Source organism: Dendrobates tinctorius, unplaced genomic scaffold, assembly GCF_039654945.1.
Source record: "Dendrobates tinctorius isolate UK_male_01 unplaced genomic scaffold, ASM3965494v1 ptg000014l, whole genome shotgun sequence".
Taxonomy (NCBI): Eukaryota; Metazoa; Chordata; class Amphibia; order Anura; family Dendrobatidae; genus Dendrobates; species Dendrobates tinctorius.
The window spans coordinates 16,176,833-16,204,799 of record NW_027361682.1 but is presented as its reverse complement, the minus strand read 5'-3'; the positions used below and the strand labels follow the sequence as shown (position 1 = coordinate 16,204,799).

The 27,967-nt window shown below is 43.5% G+C and overlaps 2 protein-coding genes across 2 annotated transcripts in view; one reads left to right on the top strand and one right to left on the bottom strand.

Moving 5' to 3' along the window:
* The window catches only part of LOC141070773 (uncharacterized), an 87,031-nt gene that overhangs the window by 6,198 nt on the left and 52,866 nt on the right, over positions 1–27,967 (top strand). Inside the window, exon 2 of the mRNA XM_073559576.1 lies at positions 19,433–21,049. Within this exon, the coding sequence (XP_073415677.1) occupies positions 19,512–21,049 (1,538 nt within the window). The 5' untranslated portion in view covers positions 19,433–19,511. The remainder of the gene's footprint in view (positions 1–19,432; positions 21,050–27,967) is intronic.
* LOC141072241 (E3 ubiquitin-protein ligase TRIM58-like) lies at positions 231–3,637 on the bottom strand. The gene has a single exon (XM_073559690.1). The coding sequence runs from the start codon at positions 3,569–3,571 to the stop codon at positions 2,096–2,098; it is 1,476 nt and encodes a 491-aa protein (XP_073415791.1). The 5' UTR covers positions 3,572–3,637; the 3' UTR covers positions 231–2,095.

Below are 27,967 nucleotides of genomic sequence, written 5' to 3'. Positions count from 1 at the left end.
CCAAAGGAAAGAGGCACCATTGATTATTATGGGGTCTGTCTTGGGTTGCGTTTTGTCTGTTTTCTAGATTGAATTAAACAGAAAAAAAAAAAGGTCTCCTTTTCTCCCCTACATCATTGTCCGGGATTGGCTAAAATACCAAATCATTCACATCGTCCACTGCAAACTACATTTTTCTCCTCGTCAGGGATTACTCGCCACCTTCATGTATATACACACGATAACCCACACAACTTTTACATTGTATTTATTTTGTCAGTAAAGGTGCCGCCATTCTTTTGCTCCTAAAACTGAGTAGAAATGTAATCTGTTTTGCAAGCAATGACATAATAGGTGAGTGCTTCACAAAGAAAATGCCGTTTGTTTGTTTTTTTTTGTTTTTTTATCGTGCTGTTTCAGTTCTCAATGTGTTTGTAGGGGTCGGAGCTCAGATCTTATTATATAGAACCACCACTAGAAGGAGCTTGCTGTTTATTTTTTTTTTTATTCCCTGAACTTGTGTTACTTATTCATGAATGGTGAGAGTCTGACTGTATTAGCCCCCACTGATCCAGAGATCTTCAGTCTTGTTTCCTGTGTTATTAGATGTGGCGGTCACACATCCACACTATCACTCGCATAGATTTATAGAAGCGAAGGTCATGCTTTGCATACTCCTATATCACAAGGGGGAAGGGGACACTGGACCCTGTACTCATTATCGCTGGGGGACAGGCCTTAACATATTCATACATTTATTTCCAAAGTTATCCTATGGATAGGGGATAAATTGCTGATTGCTTGGGGTCCAACTGTTGGGACTCCAGTGATTCTTGAGAACCAAGCTCTGCAGAGCGACTTGTTGAATAGAGCGTACGTGCATGTGTTCGACCTCCAGTTTATTAATTCTCCACAGGACTACATGAGAAAGCAGAGTACAGCACTCTATTTCCAGCAGGGCTATAGACCATTAATGGAGAGGTGGTGGCGCTCCATTCTTAGGATCGCAGCAGTCAGACCCCCAGTCATCAGCTTTGGGAATGCCCCTTTTAACTATAGAAACCTATGATGCAAAATCTAAGCTCCCCCTAGTGGCAGCTACAAGAAGATAGATTTTACTTTTTTCAATGCAGACTCCCTTTTTTTGCCACAGACCTTTTTTGCCACAGACCTTTTTTGCCACACCCTAATTTCTTAATGCAAGAACAAGACGGAAGTGTCCAGCACCACCACTAGTTGTTGTTTTTTGAAGGAGCTGTCCACATGGCTTTAAAAAAAAAAAAAAAAAAAAAAAAGCTCCACAATTGCCCCATGAGTTGTTTTGTGTATAAGTTTGTCTCTCGTGTATGAAAAATTACAAATACCTCTCTACCCCAATAGCTTTGACAATAAATTAAGATAACTTAGTATATTGAGTCTTGGGCTTCGATCAGGCAACGGTATTTTACAGAACATAATGCCTGGACTGGTTGCTGATCTCATGAGTCTCCAAGTTCGAGTCAGAAGACCTCTGGTCAGTCCAGGAATTACGGTCCATGTATGGACAGTGAACTATGACCAGCTAGACCTGGCCTAATAGTCACCCCTTGATTACATTTATTATTAAATATTTATAGGGGTTGACCAACTAACAAAAAAAAAAAAAATTCAACTAGCATGAAATGTTATGAAAGAAGCCCTAACCCAATTGCTTCTGCACAGGCCTCTTCTGTGGCTCTCACTAGGACAGGAGGCAATAACATCCCATTCTTAACTTGCCTAACGATTGATGCCTGTGATTGGTTGTGGTAGGTGATGAGCAAGATGTAATGATGTGTGCATGAAAAATGGAGTGGCCTTTGCTGGTGCCATGGGAATTAGAGCCAGCTGGTGAGTCCTTTTTATAACATTTTCTTCCTTTTGGAAGTTGGACAACCCCTCTCTTAAGAATGGCTCAAATGACTTTTGATTTATACTGTACAAACTGGTTGCTAATAAATTTATCTAAAGCAACTAGTCTGTCTCAGGTTGCTCAATATGTTTTTGTACAAACATATTTTACATATTTATGATAAACATTTTGAAGAAAAAAAAAATTATAATCACATTAATCCAGCAGAATAAATGAAACCAACTGTTAGCTTCTAATCCTTACCCAGCCTGTATACACACCAAGTATAAGATGAAGGCCTTCATTAAAGGTGGTGGTGTAGGTATACAGGTGTCTTATCGGATTACACAACTCATAAAAACATATTTGTCCAGCCTCGTAATCCAGATATATCCCCAACCTCTGAGACGCTGGCTTGTGGGGAACAGGAATGACCTTTCTGTAGTGTATGACAAAATATTGATTCAAGTACCTGCACAGACCCCAAGACTTATCACTATGTCCGACAAGCGAGTGGTAGCCTTTCCTGGCAACGCTGGGATATGTAATTCCAAGCCTCCAATTCCCTGTGGGACAGGTCTCCACTTCCAAGAAATGTCGACCAGAAGAGAAACTCCTGGCACTTAAAACCTGGTTGTACTGAAACCTCTCTGGTATTTTTGGGCGGCTCTGCTTGAACTCTGATCCAGATGCACTTTTAAGGTCCCCAGTAATATATATGTCGTCAGACGCCGTGTTAAGGTCCAGCACAATGTCCGGTGTCTGCTCGACGTAGAAACCCATTTTCCTACTTGTAACGATATCCGAAAGGGCTGTGTGTAGTGTTGCTGAAATCAGGCCTACATCCAGATCACACCTGTCATGATTAAGGAGCTCCTCAACATCCCCAAGGTCATGTTTGACTGACTCCCATCTATGAAAGACTGGCAAAGGCTCCGTCATGGTACCCAGCTCCTCCATGTCTTTTATATCTCTGGACAGATTAGATATCTTGATTTCCAGCTCGTGGATGAGATTACAGACTGATGTTCTAACCTGCTCCTCCTGGTTGGAGATGTCCTTTAAGGCTTTTTGTTCTAGGGCATCCAGCTGTCTTCTGATGTCTCTGAATAATGCAACAACACTCTCTGATAGTCCGGAAGCTTTTTCTTGGGCTTCAGTTAGATATTTTTGTAGGTCCTCTACTCTATCCTTTGCAGCCTTTTTTTTTTCGGATAATTTCTCAAGAACATTTTTTAGGTTTTCCTTTCTCTTTTCTGAGATTTCCATCAATGGCTCCACTTGATGTTCTTCGTGTTCCTCAGCACCAGAGCAGATGACGCAGATGCAAGCCTCGTCTTCAGAGCAGTAATGTGTGAGGGCATTTTTGGGAGAGGAACACGTGAAGATGTGCTCCTCTGACTTACTGTGGCCTCGCAAGTGGTTATCACATAGAGAAGCATCACAAGTCGAACAGGATATATCTGCTTGTAGAGGAGAAAATGTGCAATCTGTACGGAAGATATCGTCTTCACTCAAGGGCTGTGTCTCTGGGGACAGCTGACGTTCTGGAAACTCCACTCTGCACTCCAGACAGATATGATCTCCAGATTCCTTCAGGGTGTTCTGCACATCCATACACTCCTGGCAGAACTTGTGTCCACATCTCAGCCTTATCGGTTCCTTGCAGATAGTGAGACAAGCGGAGCAGATGAGCGTATCTGTCAGATCAGCAGACGCCATTCTGGAAAATATTGAAGACGAGTTAAAAACGTCTAAGACATCTAGTGGAGCGTGTTTTACCTTATTCCTATTCAGGGCGAGTCTGAAATGTCAGACCTCACCTTTTCTGAATTATTATTAACTGGTTCTGCCCCTGGCTAGACTAGACTATAATTTTAATTGAATACACATGCACAAGAAGAAAACTTTCACATTTCCGTATATAAACTTCCTCTGCTGGATCTTTTTGGAATCCTCCTGTTAGCTATTCTGAGGGCAGCACAAGGGCAAGCCAAAAACTGATCCTGCAGACAATAAATGTCGACTCTTGGGCCTTTTCATCTTCCATTATCTTGATGCATGTTCGCAGAATTACCTATGCTGATTCTATCGATTCCTTTGTTTGATCACCAATCACTAGTCAATGCCACAGTCGGACTCCCAGCTGTGTGGAGAACGTCTTGCAGAGGGTCCAGAGATTAGCCTCCCTGAACAGGGCGGACCAGCTGGAGATGACTCCCTTCAGTCTCTTTGGTTGTTCAGTCTGGCCTATGCATTTCCTCCAATGATTCTGCTTCTATTAGTAATCAGGAAGGAAAGAGCGAGGGTGATCCTCATTGCTCCTTTCTGGCCCAAGAGGCCTTGGTTTTCATGGCTCAGAGCCATATCTGTATCTGACCCCTAGATCCTCCCATTAGATCCGGGCCTGCTCTCAGGGTCCAATCCATCATCCTCAAGTGAGGATCAACACTCTTCTCCAAAGTAGAAAAGAATCCACAACTAAAATATACAGTAGGGTGTGGAGAAAATTCCCTGAGTTTCATACCGGTCCCCTTCTCTAATGAAGTACCAATTTCTGCAATCCTTTAGTTTCCGCAGAGGAGTCGGGAGCTGGGCCTTTCGGTTAGCACGCTAAAGGTTCAGATATCAACTTTGGGAGCCCTATATGGTTACAATATTGCCCATGATAGATGGGTTTCATGGTTTATTACAGCGTGTGAGCGTAGCGACCCTGTAGACATTGTTCGTTTACCTCCTTGGGACCTGAACCTGGTCCTTGATGCCCTGACAAATCCTCCATTTGAGCCTTTAGAATCTGCTTCTTTAAAATATATTTAGTTAAAAATTGTTTATGCGACTAACGTCAGCTAGAAGAGCTAGTGACATACAGACTGTCTATTGATCCTCCTTTTCTTAGTTTTTCCTGATAGGATAGTGCTGAAACCAGATCCTTCCTACCTACCTAAGGTAGTTGCCAAATTTCACAGAAGTCAGGAGATTTTTCTTCCCTCCTTTTTTGCTACCCCTTCTACTCCTGAGGAAGAGAGATTCCACATTTTAGATGTGAGGAGAATTGTGTTACATTCTATAGACAGAACTCCTCTCTGGAGGCTGAGTAGGGCTCGGTTTGTGTCCTTTCAGGGCCACAGGAAGGGGTTTGGAGTTACAAAGGGCACTTTAATATGATGGATCAGAGATGCAATCTGTCTGGCCTACTCGGCGAAAGGTGAAAACCCCCCCAGATGGAGTGAGGGCCCATTCAGCACGGACTATGGCATCCTCCTGGGCTGAGAAGTCGGACATCTCGATCGATCTGATATGTAGGGCAGCAACGTGGTCTTCACCAACTACCTTTTTATAACCACTATAGACATGATTTATCATCATCCTCTGACTTGGTTTTCGGGAGATCTGTCATCGATACGGTGGTCTCTCCCCCCCAACACCGTGATGGTTCTCTGAAAGTCTCTCAGGTGGGTGCTGTCGTGGTGGTGAGAGAGAATAAATTGCTTACTGGTAATTGTGTTTTATGGAGTCCATGACAGCACCAAATGACTTCCCTCCGTTAGTTACTAATAAACAAAAAAAATAAATCAACAAATATGGGTGTATGTTATTTACTCCTGGTGGTGGTTGTGTCCTGTAAGTAATTTTTTTTTTTTTTTTTTTCTTATTCTTAACTGTGAGCACAGGTGCCGGCAGATGAGCTCCTATCAGCGGCACCTGTTGTCACTGTTAGTGACAGCAGACCTAGCCTGATGGGAACAGTAGTCTCATCAGCCCAACACCTGCGGGTCAGCACTCTAGGGTCACTCTGACAGCCTGATTCCGCAGCGCTCTGACTGTTTTAGAAGCAATGAGAGAGCCAGATATATCTGTCTATTAAAATAGGGTGCCCCCTCCCCCAAAAAAAAAAAAAATGATGTGGGGTCCCCATATAATATATAGCCAGAAAGGCTATGCAGACAGCTGTGGGCTGATATTCATAGCCTAGAGAGGATCCATGGATATTGGACCCCCTGGCTACAAACATGAGTTCTCAGCCGCCCCAGAAATGGCACATCTCTAAGGTGCTCCAATTCTGGCGCTTAGCCTCTCTCTTCCCACTGCCGTGTAGCGGTGGCATAAGGGGATAATGTCACCTTTGATTGTAAGGTGACATTAAGCCCGGTTAATAATGGAGAAGTGTCAATAAGATACCAATCCATTATTAATCCTATAGTTAAAGGGTTAAAAAAGACAGAAAAAAGTATTTTAATTAAACACCACACACAGTTTTCCATATTTTAGATGCAAGCCCAAATCCAAGTGAAGCCATCAATCTCCTGAAAAAATAAAATAACCAACCGTATACTTCCTGTACCGACATAGTCCATTTAATTACGACTGTCGCACGACGAGTCCAGCTCTGCTACATCTGGATGCATAACATCCAGATATAGTAGAGCTTGTAGATGTCCACCCATGTTCTCTGGCGATCACCTACACTGTAGTTCTCACGGTCAGCTGACCGTGAGAACTAGCCTAGTGACCGGAGATAACTCCCGGTCATGTACACGGCAGTTCTCGCAATAAGCTAAGTTATCGCGAGAACTGCAGTGGACGCGGACTTCCGGCGGCGGGACAAGTAAGAACTTTATTTTAATTAGTAGACGTGTAGTAAGCTGCGGTTACTACGCATGTCACTAATCATTAGATGCCCTTTTACCGCATCTAATAATTGTCTATGGGAAATTTACGGTGCGGCGACAGAGCGTCGCCGCATTGTAAACAGACAAGCTGCGTTCTGGAAAGATGCGCTGCATGTCTGTTTACGCGGGTCTGCCTCCTGCGTATTTTAACGCATAGTGGAGATGGGATTTCATGAAATCCCCCTCCACAATGCTGTAACACGCAGCGTTTCCTGACCGTGGAAACATAGCCTTACTCTCTGTGTACCTCCATATGAAACTGAGGTACCTTAGAGCAACATACTGTGTGCAAAATTAGGATACTTGTATTTTTGATTAGTTTTATTAATGCACAACTACATTGCTGTCTGTCAATCCAAAACGTTATATAACACTCACCAAAAAGCCCTCGATCATATGTACCATAGCAAAAAAAAAAAAAGCAAAAGATATACCGGTGCTTCTCACAAAATTAGTATATCATCAAAAAGCTAATTTATATCAGTTCTTCAATACAAAAAGTGTAACTCATATTATAGAGTCATTACAAACAGTGATGTATTTCAAGTGTTTATTTCTGTTAATGTTGATGATTATGGCTTACAGCCAATGAAAACCCAAAAGTCATTATCTCAGTAAATTAGAATACTTTATAACACCAGCTTAAAAAAAAAAAATCCGAAATGTTGGCCTGCTGAAATGTATGTTCAGTAAATGCACTCAATACTTGGTCAGAGCTCCTTTTGCATCAATTACTGCATCAATGTGACATGGCATGGAGGTGATCAGCCTGTGGCACTGCTGAGGGGTTATGGAAGCCCAGGTTGCTTTGATAGCAGCCTTCAGCTTGATTGCATTGTTGGGTCTGGTGTCGCACATCTTCGTCTTGACAATACCCATAGATTCTCTATGGGGTTAAGGTCAGGTGAGTTTGTTGGCCAATCAAGCACAGTGATACTGTTGTTTTTAAACCAGGTATTGGTACTTTTGGCAGTGTGGACAGGTGCCAATTCCTGCTGGAGAATGAAATTTCCATCTACAAAAAGCTTGTCAGCAGAGGGAAGCATGAAGTTCTCTAAAATTTCCTGGTAGACGGCTGAGCTGACTTTTGTCTTGAAAAAATACAGTGGACCTCCAAAGAAATGCCACCACACACCATTACTGACCCACTGCCAACCGGTCATGCTGAAGGATGTTGCAGGCAGCAGATCGCTCTCCACGGTGTCTCCAGACTGTCACGTCTGTCACATGTGTTCAGTGTTAACCTGCTTTCATCTGTGAATAGCACAGGGCGCTAGTGGCGAATTTGCCAGTCCTGATGTTGTGTTGCAATATCTATGGATCTCGGGCCCTCAGAACATCCTCATGGAGTCAGTTTCTAACCGTTTGTGCAGACACATGCACATTTGAGGCCTGCTGGAGGTCCTTTTGGAGGGCTCTGGCAGTGCTCCTCCTGTTCCTCCTTGCGGAGGTAGCGGTCCTGCTGCTGGGTTGTTGCCCTCCTTCAGCCCCCTTCACGTCTCCTGGTGTACTGTCTTGTCTCCTGATACACCTCTGGACACTACGCTGACAGACACAGCAAACCTTCTTGCCACAACTTGCATTGATGTGCCATCCTGGATGAGCTGCACTACCTGAGCCACTTGTGTGGGTTGTAGAGTCCGTTGTTATGAATGGGTCACCGTAGGAGGCAAAAGCAGAAATACAAGCTAAGTCCAGAAAACCAGAGAAGTTGGCAACTATCAGATTGCAGACCCCTGAACCTATCAACACAACTAGCAGTAGCCGTGGGGGGTTCCTACGATGCCCTAGACCCCTCGATCACAGCCGGAGAATTACATAGGCCTAAAGAAAGAAAGAGGGGAAATCTAAACTGCCCCAAAGCAATAGGCAGCCCCCAACATATAATGACGGTGAAGCAAGATGAAAATACTAACACAGACAGAAAGATAGACGGGGCCCAAAACTACCTAGATAGGAAAGGACAGGAAGGCTGCTGTCTGCAATCTGCCAAAACCCTATCAAAGACATAAGCCAACAAGCTGATATGAAAAAGGCCCTGAAGCAGCTAGGCTTCAAAAACTAAATCAGCACTCAGGTATTTTCAGAAGACAGAGCTAAATGAATTCAGCACACCCCAGCAGGGAATGGCAGAAATCCAGAAAAACAAAGCAAAACAAAGTCAAAGCACAAAAGCAAAAGGCCGAGCAGCAAACTTAGCTTTAGAGGAGCAGGAATTCAGACTGGTCTCCAAGGATCCCACAGAGAAATCACCCGCAGGGCAGAAGGGCGTCAGCAGCCTTATATCCAGTCAGTAACTCCACTCAGCCAGTCATCATCATCAGCCTCAGGTGTTTGATAATCAGGCTCACTACCTTTCTTTACCAGAAGAGGGAGTTCCTCGGGCCTCAGTAATGAAGGGGAAAATGAACTCACAACAGTCCGTCTCATGCTACCACGAGTGTGAAAGCACAACCAACGTTCAAAAGATCAGCCAGAAAGCATTGGTACTGAGATGTGGTCTGTGGTCCCCACCTGCAGAACCACTCCTTTATTGACGGTGTCTTGATAATTGCCAATTTCCATCTGTTGTCTGTTCACTTTGACAATCAATTTCACATGCTGTTGTGCAATCAGTGTTGCTTCCTAAGCGGACAGTTTGATTTCACAGAAGTTTCATCTACTTGGAGTTATATTCTGTTTTAAGTGTTCCCTTTATTTTTTGAGGTGTGTATGTGTATAATATATATCCCCTTCATGACCTGAGGTATTTTTGGTTTTGCGTCTTCGTCTTTTGCTACCCTTCTTCCCAGAGCTATAACTTTTTTATTTTTCCGTCAATATGGCCATGTGAGGGCTTGCTTTTTGCGAGACGCGTTGTACTTTTGACCGACGCCATTAGTTTTAACATATTGTGTCGTGGAAAACGGGAAAAAATTCCAAGTGCCGTGTAATTGCAAAAAAAAAAAGTGCAATCCCACAGTTGTTTTTTTGCTTTTTTTTTTTTTTTTTTTTTTTTTTCTCTAGGTTCACTAAATGCTAAAACTGCAATTATGATTCTCCATGTGATTACGATTTAATAGACGCCAAACGTGTCTAGGCTCCTTTTTTTTTTTTTTTTTTTTTTTTTTTTTTTTTTATCGAAGCGGTGTTAAAAAAAGAAAAAAATCCAAACTTTGTTTAAAAAAAATAAATAATTGCGCCATTTTCCGATGCCCATAGCGTCTATTTTTCATGATATTGGGTTGGGTGTGGGCTTAATTTTTGCACGCCTAGCTGACGTTTCTAATGATAGTATTTTGGTGCAGATACGATCTTTTGATCACCCGTTTATCGCATTTTAATGCAATGTTGAGGCGACCAAAACAATGTAATTCTGGCGTTTTGACGTTTTGTCTCACTACGCCATTTAGCGATCAGGTTAATCTTTTTTTTTTTTTTTTTAATCGGGTGATTCTGAACGCGCAGATACCAAATATGTGTATGTTTTTGAGTTTTGTTTTTTTTTTTTAATTTTTTTTTTTTTTATTTGAATGGGCCAAAAGCGGGGTGACTTGAACTTTTCAAAAATATATAAAAAACCCAAAAACTTTTTTTTCACTTTTGACATGCTTCATTAGTCTCCGTGGGAGACTAGAATATGCCATAACCCTATCAGATCGCCTGCATGTAGCAGAATTGCTGACTTGTATGAGCGCCGACCACCGGGTGGTGCTCATAACAGTCCTTCAGTGACATCCATAGAGGTCTCCAGGAGACCTCTGGTTGTCATGCCAACCCATCGGTGACCCGCAATCATGTGGCGGGGGTCACCGATCGGCGGATTTCCGGCGCTATTGCCGAAAATGAATGTTAAATACCGCTGTCTGCGTTTGACAGCAGCATTTAACTTAATAGCTGTGGGAGGATCGCGATTCCTCATGCGGCTGTTAGTGGTACATGTCAGCTGTCTAAAACACCTTTGAACTCCTGCCCAGAGCACTCTTTGTCTCACGGTCTCTGTTCAATTTTGCCCTGTTACCTCTGGCAAATTCAGTGCCGTACCACTAGGCATCATGTCCCAGGAACTGTCTCCGGTGCATCACTATGTCCTTCTGTCACTTTTCCTTTTCTTTACTCCAGTTCTCCCTATCCTTTATCTCGGGAGGGCACCCATGTCATGTGGCTCTGCTGACTAGTCAGACCTTAGATCTGCTTCTGGCACACGCTGGGCCCTATCTGACTTCTTGCCAGAAAACTGTCTCTGTCCATACACTTTAGCCCCACCCATGATGATTCTGTGATCGTCCCAATATCTTAGCAATTTCAGGAGTGCAGCTTCCACCTATATGACTAGTAACAATTTTTGACTTATCAGTTTTTGGACCATTTTCCCTGAGGAAAACAAGCTAATTCTGCACACCTTGATAAAGAGTGTTGTATCCTTACACCCTCCATTACACAAATGTACATCACCTGATCTGCTCCATCCAATAAGCACTCAAGTTTAGACATCTTCAGAGTTGGAAAATCTGCATAAAGGTGGTGATATAGTCAAATCTCTCACTTAAGCTAGTTTCACACTAGCGTTTTGAGGCGCAGTGCACACTTGCCGTGAAGCTCTGCCCCCCTGTCACGCCTCCTCCGGTCAGCTCCGCCTATGGGCACATGATGCTGCATGTGACCTGCGTACCCTATCTTTAGCATTGGGTACGCAGGCCATGCGCAGGTATGCTTTTGCCGGCGCATGCGTCCTTTTGACAGTGCGCCAAACGCATCGTGTTGCATTTTGGTGCTGCCGGCGCACCATCAAAAGGACGCATGCGCCGGCACCTGCGCACAGCCTGCGTACCCAATGCTAAAGAGAGGGTATGCAGGTCGCATACAGCGTCGTGCTCATAGGCGGAGCTGACCGGAGGAGGCGCGGCAGGGGGGCAGAGCTTCACAGCAAGCGTGCGCTGCGCCTCAAAACGCTAGTGTGAAACTAGCCTTACCTAGTAATTGTACTACTGAGGCCATATTACAGCTCCATGCAACGTGAGTAGTTTATAAAATGGAAAGAGGGAGGCATATCTAAAGAAGAATATAATGCGGTCTGCAGAACCTGCAGGGCTCAAATCAGATTATCTAAAGCTGAAAATGAATTGAGGCTTGCAAGAGATGTCAAAAGCAATAATAAAGGATTTTGGGGATATGTCAAAAGTAAAAGAAAAGTCAAAGATGCTATAGGATTTTTACAGGATGAAAATGATGAAATGGTAAGACAGGATGTTGAGAAGGCTGAACTTTTAAATTCCTATTTTGCATCTGTTTTCTCTCAGAAAGGAAATGTAACATCAACTGTTATTCACTGTCCTATTAAGGGAATAGAAGAATCCAGGATATCTATAAACAGAAAGATAGTGAGGAAACACTTAGCTAACCTAAATGAATTCAAGTCTCCAGGTCCAGATGAATTACACCCCAGAGTACTGAAGGAGATAGCAGAAGAAATTTTTGAACCCCTCTCCATAATCTTTGAAAGTTCTTGGAGAACAGGAGAAGTGCCAGAAGACTGGAGAAGAGCAAATGTTGTTCCTATCTTCAAAAAGGGGAAGAAGGTGGACCCAAGCAACTATAGGCCGGTGAGTCTGACTTCTATACCAGGAAAGATCTTTGAACAAATTATTAAACAACATGTATGTCAATACCTGGATAAGAATGAAGTGATTAAACAGAGTCAGCATGGGTTTGTAACTAATAAGTCATGTCAGACTAACTTAATTTCCTTCTATGACGGTATCACTGATTGGGTGGATCAAGGAAATGATGTAGATATAGTATATCTTGACTTCAGCAAAGCATTTGACAAAGTCTCTCATACAATCCTTATTGAAAAAATGACTAAGTATGGAATGGACAAGGCAACTGTTAGGTGGATTCATAACTGGCTTAGTGATCGGACCCAAAGAGTGGTCGTAAATGGCTGCACATCCAGTTGAAAGAATGTCTCAAGTGGGGTACCACAGGGCTCTGTCCTGGGCCCTGTATTGTTCAACATCTTTATCAATGATTTAGATGAAGGAATTGAGGATAAACTGATTAAATTTGCTGATGACACAAAGATAGGAGGGATAGCTAATACTAGAGAAGAGAGAGAGAGGATTCAAAAAGATTTAAATAAACTGGAGAAGTGGGCAGCAACTAACACAATGGTTTTTAACAGGGAGAAATGCAAAGTACTACATCTGGGCAACAAAAATGAAAAAAGCATATACAGAATGGGAGGAATAGGGCTAAGTGACAGCACATGTGAAAAAGACTTGGGTATACTAATAGATCACAGACTGAATATGAGTCAACAGTGTGATGCAGCAGCAAAAAAGGCAAATGCAATTCTAGGATGTATTAACAGAAGCATACAGTCTAGATCACGTGAAGTCATTATTTCCCTCTACTCCTCTTTGGTCAGACCTCATCTGGAATATTGTGTCCAGTTTTGGGCACCACATTTTAAAAAAGACATCAACAAACTGGAGCAAGTTCAGAAAAGAGCGACCAGAATGGTGACCGGTCTGCAAACCCTGTCTTAAGAGGAAAGGTTGCAGGATTTGGGATTGTTTAGTTTGCAAAAGAGAAGACTGAGAGGAGACTTAATAGCTGTCTACAAATATCTAAAGGGCTGTCACATTGTAGAAGGATCAACTTTATTCTCATTTGCACAAGGAAAGACTAGAAGCAATGGGATGAAACTGAATGGGAGGAGACACAGATTAGATATTAGAAAAAACTTTTTGACAGAGTGATCAATGAGTGGAACAGGCTGCCACGAGAAGTGGTGAGTTCTCCTTCAATGGAAGTCTTCAAACAGAGGCTGGACAGACATCTGACTGGGATGATTTAGCGAATCCTGCTTTGAGCAGGGGGTTGGACCAGATGGCCCAGGAGGTCCCTTCCAACTCTACGATTCTATGACAGCTCCCATAGATGGCACTGGTGCCTGTTCCCTTTCTCTGAAGAGGCTGCTTGTATACTGAGCAAAGTGGTAATGTCTGTGATATCAATATACCATTATCATCTTCCTATGGTCTAGATCAGGGTTCCCTAACTCCAGTCCTCAAGGCCCACCAACAGATCATGTTTTCAGGATTTCCTTTGTATTGCACAGGTAAAGCAATTATCACCTGAGCAATACTAAGGAAATCCGGAAAACATGATCTGTTGGTGGGCCTTAAGGATTGGAGTTGGGGAACCCTGGTCTAGATACCCAAATAGACGGCTTAGCAGGTTTATTCTGTCAGATTCACTTTTAAATGGTGTTAAAAATGCAAACATAACCTTTTCATGTCTATCCTCTCCCTGAAAAGCAGCCTGTAGAGGTTTATAAAGGATATGGACACCTGTGTTTTTACTTAAAGACTCTTCTCCCAATTTTTATTAACTGGGTAGACAATGTAATAGTGGCTGCAGAGCAGAATTCCTTTTTTAATTTTTTTTTTTTTTTTTGTCTCCATTATGGAGATATTAGGAATCAAAGTATTGGGCACCTGATGAGTTAATTTTCATTTGCATGGGGGGGCAGTGTAATTCTTCCCCTGTATGACATTGCCCTGTTTATAATCTGGCAATAAAACACAGGAGAAAATAAGAACATGCCACACACAAACTCAGAGCAGGCAAGACCAGTGTGAGGTGTAATGAGACAGCCTGAGATTACAGGTTTACATGAGCACAACAGACCTAAGGAAAAAGTCAGACATCTGTATAACTCAGACGGGGATCACAATGTAATGCTCAGACTGGCCAGCGGCTCTCCCGACCTGCATAGATACAGTTCCAAACTTGATGCGGTAGTAATGGTCGTTAAATAAACCACCATTACTACCTCATCAAGTTTGGAACTGTATTGTTGTGGCAGCGCAGAAAATATCTGCACACCTCTTATACATTGTACCATATGGTCATTTATCATCCCTTTGATCTGCAGCGGCCGACATTTTTGTGTGTAATTCTCATCATCGGGTGAGCAGCTTCTTGATATTTATTGTCCTAAGTCTTTGGGATAAGACCCTATTTTGCGCTTTTTCCTTCTCGAAACACTAGAAATACATCCTGTCATGCTCTGATGGGAAGAGCCGCTGGCCAGTCAGAGCATTTCATTGTGATCCCTGTCCGAATTGTGTGGCCTTCTGACTCTTCCCTAAGTGGGACTACTGACACCTTTTGGACTCTTGTATCTGAATATGCAGTGTGCTGACTGCCATGACCTTCTCTGAAAGGTGTTAAAGGGAATCTGTAACCCCTTTTTTTTTTTTTTTTTTTTTCTTTCGAATATGAGCTGCCGGCACAGCCATCAGGGGCTTATCTACAGCATTCTGTAATGCTGTAGATAAGCCCCCGATGTAACCTGAAAGAAGAAAAACCCGTTAGATTATACTCACCCAGGGGCGGTTCGGGTCCTGTCTTGGTCCGATGGGTGTAGCGGTCCGGTCCGGCGTCTCCCATCTTCTAACGGTGACGTCCTCTTTCCTGCCTATCTTGGCTCTGGCGCAGATGCACTGCTCTGCCCTGTTGAGGGCAGAGCAGAATATTGCAGTGCGCAGGAGCCACAACAGGCAGGAAAGAGGATGGCGTCGTATGAAGATGAGAGGCACTAGACAGCGACACCCATCGGACCGGACCCCCGGGTGAGTATAATCTAACTTTTTTTTTTTTTTTTTTTTTTTTTTTCCTGATCTTTCAGGTTACATCGGGGGATAAGATAAGCCCCTGATGTCGGTGCCGCAGCTCATATTCGAAAAAAGGTGTGACAGATTCCCTTTAATCATCTGTTCCTACTTGGCACTTTCTAATCACGCAGGAGGCTAGACCAGGGTATCCGTTTTGTATTACATCTCAAACACTGAGGGAAAAAAATGCCCTAAGCAATTGTGGGGCAGTTATGTTTTTTTGTGTTTTTGTTTTTGCTGCCTGCTTATGACTAGGCAACATCATACAGGGGTAAGAAGTACATACCCCTGTGAAAACTCTACACCCACTTGGACTTGACAAAAATTATGCATTGGGTGCCAAATACTTTGAGTCCTTATCTTCGCAATGGGAAGGTGAAATGTAAAAAAAAAGTCTAACCCTTTTTTTTTTTTTTTTTTTTTTTTTTTCTTTTTTTTTTCTTTTCTTTTCTTTTTTAACCTGCTTTACAAGAAATACATTATGTATCCAGTTAAATAAGAACAATTTGGTGACGGGTCCTCTTAAAAGCTTGTATTTTCTTTGGCTAGATTTTTGAAAGTGTTCCCCTGTGCATCACAGCACATAGCAGACAGCAGAATGATTTGACAATGAATTGATTAGTGAGCTCATTCAGGGTTTTGTAACCTTGGTCATTCATTAGATAAAAATCTTTGAAGCCAATTTATGACCACATTCTTGCGTAGGGTTTTAGAAACCACATGAATGAGAAGGTATTTTAATTCGGCATATGCCACTTCCACACGCTTTGGGTGGTCCCTAATGGTAGAATGCTATCTTGTTGTGAGGGATAACCCAGCCCCTTTGCACTTAAGGCGCTTGTAGTGGGCTCTCGATAAAACACTGCAGACAGCACCCAGGCAGAGGGAATGAGTTGTGGAGCGCTTACTGCAAACATCTGAGTGCCTTTCGGCATTATGGAAATCAATTTTGGGAGCGGCACACGCCAAATTAAATGTACAGCGCTGTCAGCAATTTTGCAGGGTGAAAATTAGACTCCCTTTTTAAAGGAAACCTGTCACACACCGCTAAACCATTTAACTTTATAGAGCCCTTAAAAGATAAATATATTGACCACAAAGTCATACTCTAAAAATCATCATATTTTGAAATTCTCCATATGTCTGTAAATGTATTGGGGCGTGATGATGCACTTGCATCTCCTCAGCCTCACTCTGAATTCCCTGCCAGGCGCCACTCTGCTGCGGTTGATTGACGGGTCGCTGACTCCGATACATGACCAGGAATGCACTATGTTGCAGGGGAGCTGTAAGTCCTTTGTCTCTCTCTCCAGTGCACTTAAATGAACTGAAATATCTGCTGCAAATCCTGACAGTTCTTGTACGTTTTCCTGCCACAATTTGGGAATATATCTGGATTTTGAGGCTGGTCAGATATCCCTGATGCAGACTTGGCTATGTGGAAACATTTGTATCCTCTTCTACAATGACTTCATGCACCACTTCTGTTTCTATTGGAAAACTGGTAATTACTGAGATGGAATAATAAAACTACATCCAGATGATAAACTAAACCCTTTATAGTGGATTTTTGAGACTGGTGTTAATAAATAGTGGTGTTATAACACAAAAAAGATGCTTGGTTTTTATTTATGCTACTGTATGTGTCCTAACATTCAATTATCAAGTTAATCTGTGAATCAAGCTTATTAGGACTATAGATACTGAAACATAGGAATTTTGTTTGTTTTACTGTATGCTTCGGTCACCAGGTTTTTGCTATATAATTTAAAAGCAGCATAATGTAGGGACAGAGACTCTTATTCCAGCGTTTTGTGACTTATGGTCTGCATGCTGTTATTTTGGCAAAATCCATTTTCTCTGCTGCAGACCTACTGAATGCTGAGCTCTGTATAAACCGGTTCACGCCACTGACTGGTGGCACCTGTTTGGGTACACTGTGCATGGGCAGAAAGCTGCTAATCGGTGGTGGAGGTGAAGTTACACAGCAAGAGGACTTGATGGCACAATATAACTAGCCCTCTAGTGATACCCTGCTCATAAAAAGTTGATTTTACTGAAACTGCAACAAGCAGCCCAGTAATTGACGCATCACTGGAATTGGACGACCCAACATCATGTAGCTCAAATTAAAAAACCTGCTGACCATTTCCTCTAAGCTGTCAAACAGAAGAGATAAGTCATCCCTTTAAGACTGGCAATTGTGATAATTATAATAATTTTATTTCTATAGCGCCGACATATTCCGCAGCACTTTACATTATAGAGGGGACTTGTACAGACAATAATCATTACAGCATAACAATAATCACAGATCAAAACAGATACCAAGAGGAATGAGGGCCCTGCTTGCAAGCTTACAATCTATAAGGAAAAATGGGAGACACGAAAGGTGGATGGCAACAATTGCTTTTATGGTTTGGACCTTCCCTAGTGTAAGAATCGGGTGTTCCTGTTGCTACATGAACCAGTTGACAGTCTAAATATGTAACAGTACGGAAACAGAGGGCTATTAAATGCAAAAAGCATGTGAGAACATGATGTGAGGAACCGGGAATGGTAAAAAATTTGAAATGAGCCACACAGGGATATTTAAGTTAATGCGTTGCGGCGATGGGCCAGTCTGAACAAATGCGTTTTTAAGGCACGCTTAAAACTTTGGGAATTGGGGAGAGATCCTAATGTGTTTGTTTTTGCAAAAGAGAAAAAAAGCTTTTAATGTTATACCCCCTTGCATATCCTGCCGAATGATTTGGGAACGGCTTCTGAGCTCACGACAACTCCAGACTGCTCAGGAACGGAAGCTATGGTGTGTACGGTCACCTAGGTTTATTATCGAGCCTGTACGTGCTCCTGCTTAGGCCTCTTTCACACTTCCGTTTTTTACAATCAGTCACAATCCGCCAGGTTTTGAAAAAAACGGATCCGCAATTTTCTTTTGAGGATCCGTTTTTTTTCCCCATTGACTTCCATTATTGGCGGATTGTGAAGGATTGCCGTCCGTTGCATCTGTTTTTTTTTTTTTTTTTTTTTGTTTTTTTTTTGCGGATCCACCAAAAGTTCCTGTCCGTCACCATCCTCAAAGATTTCAAAACTGAGCTTGCAACGTTTTTTTTCTGTGGCGGACCCTCCAGGCACTCATTTAACACGAAATTCTTTCTGGGTGGCGGACAAAAAAAATTCAAACGGACAGGTGACATCCGTTGGCATCAGTACTAAAACGGATCCGCCATCCGTCCTTTTGGCGGATCTTGACTGATGCAAAAAACTGAAGTGTGAAAGAGGCCTTACTGAGCTTTCTGCTGCTGATCAGTCTTTTCAATGTTTGGTGGGTTTCTCAGAACATGTATGGAGGTATACCCTTTAAAGTGTATCTCTGAGTTCAATTTTATTTTAGGCAAAATTTTCTTCTCCTGGTATGCACATACAAGTGGGAAAACAAAAATCACTGACTAAAGGCCCTGTCACACATGACTATTTACCAGCGATCCCGACAACGATATCAACGTGTCAGGATCACTGGTAAGTCGCTATGTGATCGCTGGTGAGCTGTCAAACAGACAGCTTCACCAGCGATTAGCACAGCGATGCCGAGTGCGTGGCATCGCTGTGTTCTGTTAGTTACCAGCTCCCTGCATCAGTGCGCTGTTAACTAAGGTACATATCGGGTTTCTAAGTGACGCACGTCCCTTAGATACCCGATGTGTACCTTAGTTACCAGCTGATCTCTGGTCTCCCGCCTGTCACACGCAGCGATGCGTGCTGGCCAGTGGGAGACCAGCAATCAAAGAAATGTCCAGGGCTTTCCAAGAGCGATCAGCGATACCGGCAGGGGGGCCGGTCGCTGATCGCTGTCACACACAGCGATCTCGCTGGTGAGATCGCTGTTGTGTCTCAAAACTTGTGACTCAGCAGTGATCTCGCTAGCGAGATCGCTATGTGTGACAGGGCCCTAAGAGCTTCCAGGACTAGCCTTGCTCACTAGATCTGACACTATGTTTGGCCTAATCATAGGGCTCATTAATCAGTTGTGATTACATTCTCCAACCTGTGACTGTTCTACTGTTGCAAGACTGTTGGGTTCGAGGGCATGCTGGTAGTAGTGTTGCAACAGCTGTCTAGCTGCAGATTGGAGACCACTACTTTACAGTAACCAGGTTATTTATTTTTCCATCTTTTTACCTGTCTAACAACTTAACATAGTATCTGATAATGGACCAATTGTTTGTTTGTTCTACTTCTAGAGTCACATACAAAAAAAAAATCTACAACGCCCTCCTCCACAAAAGCTTTAAGTCTACATCCTCCCATCACCATACAACAATGGCTTCTACCGATGTGAGAAATGAAATGACTTGTTGCATCTGCCTGAACCTCTACACCGATCCTGCAACATTAAGATGCGGACACAACTTCTGCTGGGAGTGTATCGAGAATGTGTTGGATTCACAGGAGATGTCTAATGGTTACAGCTGCCCTCAATGCAGAGCGCAGTTTCTGGAACGCCCTACACTAAAGAGGAACACCACGCTGTGTAATATAGCAGACCATTTCCGTTCTCAGGAAGAACATAAGATACTCTGTGTGTACTGTATCCAAACACCGATGGTGGCTTCTAAAACGTGTCTGATGTGTGACGTTTCCCTATGTGACGGTCACCTCACCGTACACAGCAAGCAACCAGAACATGTCTTAATTGAACCAACAATCTCTTACAGCAGCAGAAAATGCTACCGCCACAACAAGAGATTCTTGTATTACTGTACTGAGGATGCCCAGTGTTTATGTGCCTCCTGCTCGCTGGTGGAGAAGCATCGGGGACATGAAATTTCTTTTCTTTATGTGGCCTATAGGCAGAAAAAAGCAAAACTGAAGATTATTCGAGACCGTGTCCTCCAAGAAAGGGAGAAGATTGAAAAGCAAGTCCATAGTCTCCAGGACCATTTAAAACACATCTCAGAAAAAGCAGCAGGTATTGTGGAGAAAGTCAGTGTCCAGTTTCAAGACATCCGGATGAAGCAGGATACCGCAGAGAGCCGTATACTGACCGATCTCTCAAAGCAACAAGAGCAGGTGTCGCTTCCGGTTTCCAATCTGATCCAACAGCTGGATAATAAGAGGGACAGTCTGTCCCAGAAACTGACTACTATCGAGGAGCTATGCCAGGTGACCGATCCTCTACTTTACCTACAAGCAGACAAAGATGATTTGATGCTGGGTAGCGGTCAAAACCTAAAAGAGCTGGAAGTTCCTGACCTGTCTGAAGATCTGCTCATTAAAAGCCTGAACTCTGACCTGGTGGACATAATGTCTAACCTTCAGAAAGGTTATTATGTTCAGGAGGCGTCTGGCATATTATTGGACGTGAACACTGCTGCTAACGACGTGCACATCTCGGAGGACCTGACCACCGCTTCCTGGTCAAACGTACATCAGCATCGTCCCAAAACCCCGAGGAGATTTGCCATTCGTAGAGTTTTGGGCACGACTGGATTTTCTACAGGAAGACTTTATTGGAACGTAGAAGTCAGTAAGGAGGGAGGATGGAGAGTGGGGATGGCTTATCCCAGCATAAGTAGAAATGGAAAATATTCTCTCATTGGAAATAATAAAAAGTCGTGGGGTCTGCGCAGCTTTAACAAACAGTATTCAGTAAAACATGATGCAAAAGAAATTCCATTAGCTTGTCGACCTTCCTGCTACAAAGTGAGGATCTCTCTGGATTATGCAGCTGGACTGTTGTCTTTTTATGAGCTGGGTGACTCGATGAGACATTTATATACGTACAATGCCACCTTCACTGAGGCGCTGTACCCAGTGATCGTTGTATGGGCTAATGCTTGGGTGAGGGTCTTGAAATAGGCTGGTAGCAAAATCTAATAAAGCCCGTGAGCAACCAATTTGCATAAGGGGCTATCCTGAGGACAAACTAATTGTATTTGGGCATACAGGATGTGATGAAGACAAACAGTATTGTGAGCGATCGATCAGTCAATCATCGCCCGCTGTACAGGCCCTCTAAGCACTGTAGCTCTATAGCCATATGAATTTGGTAAACGCCTTTCCCCTAAATCTAAAAATACCTGTCCACCCACCTGATAAAAGGAAAGATTTAGACAAGTATACTCTTGTTATATTAAATACACTTTAGTTGACAGAGTAGGAAAAAGTCAATTTTTGATACGCAATTCTAACCAGATTTATGATAAGTTATGTTTCAATAATAAACCATTATAATTATATGGATGTTTTCCTTTGAGGGAACGTGTAAACTGTCTACAGTGAGATCTATATAAAAAGTTGCATAATACCTTGCGTTAATTTGTTTTTGCACCAATCCAGTGTTTCATAGCCTGGAGCTGCATTTACAGTTCTGCTGGTTGTGATTAGAAATCATCAGATGCACTGCTTAGTAGAGCTGCTACAATGTTAGGGTAGCCCATTTTGTTTTACATCAAATTACTGTGAATGACACGTTTTTAGATGTGCAGTGTGCAAAAAATCAGATGGTTTGTCCCTAATATTGGCCATTCTCGGTCTACTGTTTATCGTGGAGCAGAGTCCTTCCTTTCAGGCATCAGTTCTAGAAGTGGGAATACTTCAACATTCATCTCTGCCAATCGGAGTTCTATCATGGTAGCAGCACTGGTGTACGGATTCTGACTCTGAAGAAGGACCTCCTAAAAGAAAAAAAAATTTCTCCACCAAAACTTTTTTTTTTCCGCATAAAATATGAAGATCATGATTTAAGATGATGCTATGCAACTGATGAACGGAGTTGGTACATGCAGACCTCAGATGCTTAAAGTGCTGGCGGCAGTGGCGTAACTACAAAGATATGGGCCCGGTGCAAACTTTCAAATGGTGCCCCCCATGCCAAAATACACGCACATCTCCACTCCGTACGTGCGCGGCTACGCTTCGTGCACGCGCCGCGCACCCCGTACACCCGCTGCTCCGCTACATCCACACTGTAAACCCCTCCTGACCCCACACAGAAACTTTACATCATCCAGCATCATGACAACCAGCACAGCAGAGTCCTGCAGACAATGAGGCTCCTGGTCATGTGACCCCTGACTCCTCCCCTCCTGTGACCTCATCACAGGTCCTGTGCGCACTGAAAAGGACTTCATTGCAGGCTGCGGGGGGCTGCGGTAGGTCTATATGGGAGGGCGAGAATGGGGGGCGTGGCGGCTCAGTGCAGGACGCAGGGGGTCAAAAACGGGACTGTCCTGCGAGAATCGGCACGGTTGGGAGATAACATGGTCTGACCTACGGGCCCCTGATTCTCCCCGGGCCCGGTCGCAGTGGCGACCGTGGTAGTTACGCCCCTGCCTGGCGGCTACTCTTACAGCCTACACACACCCACACCCTCACCATTGTGAATGATAGGGGTGGGTAATTTAATTTTTCCCAAAAAGCCACGTGAAACTGGTTTGGCCCTCGCAACAATCAGCTGAAATTAATTCTGATCAATTTTAATAACATACAAATATAAAATTATAATTAATATCCCTTACTATTGATTATGCTAACCTCTCTCTATATACACCGCCATATGAGCCTAGACATATCCCCCTATATACCCATGTAAGAGCGGACACGACCCCTGTATATGCAGTTTGAGCACCCATATAGCCTCCCATATACATACAAACATCCCATACACATTTAAAAAAACACATACAAAGGGGAAAATAAGTATTCAATACCCTGCCGATTTTGCAAGTTTCTCCCACCTACTCCGTGGTTGGTGCTCTTAGCTATACCTCCCAACCTGATTCTCGTGGGACTGTCCCGCCCGGGAGTCTTTTTCCCGCACTGCACTGAGCCGCCCTCCCAGAGAGACCCCTCACAGCCAGCAATGATGTCGCTGGGCTGCTCTCTTCTGTGCGCACAGGACCTGTGATGAGGTCACAGGAGGGGAGGAGTTGGGTCACATGATCAGGGGTCTCGGTGTATGCAGGACTCTGCTGTGCTGGTTGTCATGGTGCTGGATGAGGTGAAGTTTGTGTGGGGTCAGGAGGGGTTTACAGGGTGGATGTAGCAGAGCTGTGTGTGTGTATGAGGTGTACGGAACGGAGCAGTGTGTGTGCAGAGCCAAGTGTGTACAAGGTTTACGGAGCGGAGCCATGTGTGTACGAGGTTTACGGAGTGGAGCCAGGTGTGTACTGAGTGGAGCTGTGTGTGCAAGGTGTACGGAGCGGAGCTGTGTGTGCACGAGGCATATACACACACTGTCCCGCTTTGTATGAGGTGTGCGGAGCTGTGCGTGTACAAGATGTATGATGGGGAGCATTCATACCTCCCGACTATCCCGGATCCAGCGGGACAGTCCCGATTTGGAGTCTGCCCCGGCCGGAAGCTTAGTTTTCCCGTGGATACAGGAGTACACGGCGGAGCCCCAAGGAGCACTTTAAAACTCGCACATGACGGTCCAGCGGAAGTTGGAAGCTGACTAGAAATTAGATAATTTCATGAGGAGATTGTGACAGAACCATGGATGCACTTCAGTGAATGCTTCAGATCCATCACCGTGTCTTCCAACAGCATGGATAGCGTGATCGCCTTGGAATCGGGGATGCCTGCCATGTGAGCAGATCATGATATGTCCTGCATCGGGAGGCTCAGGTGGGCATTACAGTGGGAGCCAAGCTGCGATGGTATCTTTTATAGAATCTTTCTTTCTGTTTCTCTCTCTCTCTCTCTAATCTCTCTTTTTTTTTTTTTTCTCTCTTTGTTCTTTCTTTCTCTCTCTTCGGTTCTCTCTCTCTCTCTCTCTCTCTCTCTCTCTCTCTCTCTCTCTCTCTCTCTCTCTCTCTCTCTCTCTCTCTCTCTCTCTCTGTTCTCTCTCTCTGTTCTCTCTCTCTGTTCTCTCTGTCTTCTTTTTCTGTGTTTTCTTTTTCTCGCTGTGTTCTTTCTTTCTGGCTCTCTTCTTTCGCTCTCTTCCAGTCAGTGTGATCAACACTGGCAAATGGGGGCGGTTGGGCGTTGACAATGGTGTGACTAGTTATGAAATGGGAGTGTTCTAAAATTTGCCATCAAAAGTTGGGAGGTATGCTCTTAGCAATTGAGCATTTGTGTGTAGCAGAGGCCATCGAATTACTCCAGTTTCCAGTCTCCCATGGAGACTATTGAAGCATGCCAAAAGTAAAAAAAAAAAAAAAAAATATCAAAGTTCAACTCGCGCGCGCCCCCCCCCCCCCCCCCTTTTGCCTCATTCAAAATAATAAAAAAAGACAAATATACACATTTGGTATCACCGAGTTCACAATCGCCTGATCTATCAATATAAAAAATAAAGCCGATCACTAAAAACGGCACAACAAGAAAAAAATTCAAGATGCCAGAATTGTGTTTTTTGGTCGCTGCTACATTGCAATAACAGGCGATCAAAAGATCATATATACAGTAGAATGGTATCAATAAAAATGTCAGCTTGGCGCGCAAAAAAATAATCTTTCACCCAGCCCCAGATCACGAAAACGGAGACAATACAGGTCTCGGATAATGGCGCTTTTTTTTTTGTTTGTGTTTTTGTTTTTTTTAAACAAATTTTGGAATTTGTTTAATCACTTAAAAAAAAAAAAAATGTACCCCTATTCGTCAAGGGGTTGAGTGTCTCTAAAAATTGAAGTGTACCTACAGTAAAAATTAGACCTCTGCATTTTTTTGACTGGGGGAAAACTTGGAAAAATCGGCAACGAATGAAATACTCATTTTCCCCATTGCACTCCTCTCGCTCCTGTTCTCCCCGACACACTGACTCTCCGCATGACACAATGAAATGACGTCATCGCATCTGATGTCTCACGCTGATTTGTGGAAGATGGAGCAGGCGATCTTGTTTGCTACCAATGTATTTGCCGCTGTCTGCATCCCGAGTATGCAGAGAACTCTGACAGCAGGTGGACGACATACGGGGGAGAGCCGCAGTTTGCCAAGGTCTGGTGTATGAGATTATCAGAAATCTCGTACAGAAGCTGTAGAAATATCTGCATTGTATACTGATTGGCATGCGGGCTTGAAATCTGAAGAATTTCAATTAATGCTGAGGATGTTACTGGGTATTTTAGCCGTTGTGAAATATGCAGCTTAACCTCACCATCTCGCCCTCCAGTGTTGAAAGTCTCCAGTGGAAATGTCCTGCTTGGTCATACCCTTTGTTTCAGAGACAAGGGGGAAACTCCAAATTAAATCATGCCCCTGATTAAAGAAAGCCAACCATATTGTCTGTTGCATAATGATTTGTGGCTATGTAGCTTTATGTAACAGTGGCATGCTGCTATCACAGTTGGGAGTGTAGTGTGCAAAAATCTGGTAGGTCTGGATTTTTGGCTGTTACCATTTTGCAACATGAAGCATCTTTTTAGCTGTGATTGTAGCAACGGTACATTGATCCTTTGTCCTGCGGCCACATGTCACTTAGCCTGACTGTTCAGACAGAGAAGAGGACAACTTTTATAGAGCGTCAGATGCCACAGCTAAAAAATGAAGTTCTAGTTGAACTATCTCCATAAGAAATAAGACACAGCTTTAAATTGTCTTCCCTCCCCTAAGTAAGGCAGAGGCTACAGTTTCAGACGTTTTGATTATGTAATGGGGGTACTAATTTTTAACCAACGATATGCTGTTTCCCGCCCCTCCCCGTTTTGATGTTCCTTTTATCCCTGCAACACATCGTCCAAAGAAAGAAAAATTCCAGAAAAAGGCTTTTGGTAAGATCAGACATTTGTTCTTGGGATTCTTGGTGACCTCCTATAAGCGACTTTTATCGGACTTGGCATCTGCGGCTTCATGCAGGTTACGAAGATTGTGGCCAGAATCGTTTGTGGTCAACACTCAACAGAACATGGTGCTCAAAGTTTGGCCACTGTATGATTTGCTGACGGCCAAGTGATAGATACAACTTCACATCTAAATCTTTACTACAATGTCTACAGCTAGAAAGAGATTTTTGCTTGTTTCTAACATTTGGCTAAGGGCTATGTGCACAGTATGGAGCTTTCACTGTCTGCTTTAACCCCAAATTTTTCAACTCTGATGTGACCCTTTAGGTAGCAATAACTTCAGAATGTTTCAGTATATCCCAGTAATTTTGAGAGGGTTTTTTTTTTTTTTGTTTTTTTTTAATTGGGGCTTTATGGGGGTGGTAAACGTATGCCCATGTATTGTTTACGAAATGTCGGAGACGTGACTTTTTTTGGAAAACCCAGCAATTTACAATCTTTGAATGTTTTTATGCGCAATGCAGGACTCTGCTCTGCCCTCAACACGGCAGAGCAGTGCACCTAAGCCGGAGCCACGACAGGCAGCAAAGAAGAGTACGTCACTGTTAGAAGATGGGAGGCGCCGGACCGCAACACCCATTGGACCAAAACCGGACCGCCCCTGGGTGAGTATAATCTAACTCCTTTTTCTTATCTTTCAGGTTACATCGGGGGCTTATCTACATCATTGCAGAATGCTGTAGATAAGCCCCTGATGTCGGTGCCGGCAGCTCATAGTCAAAAAATGGGGTGACAGATTCCCTTTAATACAAGTAATAAGAATTATTCAAACTAAAGTACCCCTAAACACAGTAACCAATTTCTCTTGCTTGGTGTCCATTTTTGCCATCAATTATTTTTGTTTTTTTCACATGTGCCGAAAAAAAATCTTCTCATTAGTGTTAAAAATGGACATGACCTGGATTCCACAGAGGTGATGTCTATGCTTTTCACAGACCCATATTCTTGTCGGGTGATCTCATTTTTGACTTTACTCAACAATGGACATGTTTCCACAAAAAAAATATTGCAAGGACCACAAAAACCATGAACACGTGAACACCTCCATAGATTATAATTGGTATGCATAATTCCCAACTCTTGAAGAAGGGAAAGAATGACACAGGCTGCGGCGCGCGCAGCATGCCGCTGCAAATTTTAGGCCACGCCCCAACCACACCCATTTCACGACTAGTCACACCCATGTCCATGCCCAACCGCACCCATTTTGCACTGCTGTTCACAATGACTGGTACTGGGGGCATAGTGGCTGGCATTATAGGCACAGGGGCTGGTACTGTGGACACACTGACTGGTACTAAGGAAAAGAGGGAGAGAAAATAGAGAGAGAAAGGAGAGCGAGAAAAAGAACAGAAAGAAAGAGGGGACAGAAAAGAGAGAGCGAAAGAGGGAACAGAGGGAGAGCGAAAGTAAGAGGGGAAAGGAAAGAATAGAGAGAGCAGAGAGAAAAAAGAGGAAAGAAAGAACAGCGATAGAGAGAGGGGAAGAAAGAACAGCGAGAAAGACAAAATGAAAGAACAGAGAAAGGAGAAAAAAGAGATTAGAGAGAGAAAGAAACAGAGAAAGAACAGATTAAAAAACAGAGCGAAAGAAATAAAGATTCTATAAAGATTTATTATTATGCATTTATATAGTGCCATTTATTCCATGGCGCTTTACATGTGAAAAGGGGAAATAGACAAGTGTAATATATACAAGTGTAAGACAAGGGACACACAAGTACATAAGGAGAGGGGACCTTGCCCACGAGGGCTCACAGTCTGCAGGGATGGGCGAGGATACAGTAGGAGAGGGTAGGGCAGGTCGTGCGGTGGTTCAGTAGACCGAGGATCATTGCAGGCTGTAGGCTTGTCGGAACAGGTGGGTCTTCAGGTTCTTCTTGAAGGTTTCCGTTGATGGTGAGAGTCTGATGTGTTGCGGTAGGGAGTTCCAGAGTATGGGGGAAGCACGGGAGAAGTCTTGTATGCGGTTGTGGGAAGAAGAGAT

What these genes read in the sequence shown, in the direction of transcription:
- LOC141072241 (XM_073559690.1), bottom strand. Translation starts at nt 3,571, where the DNA reads ATGGCGTCTGCTGATCTGACAGATACGCTCATCTGCTCCGCTTGTCTC.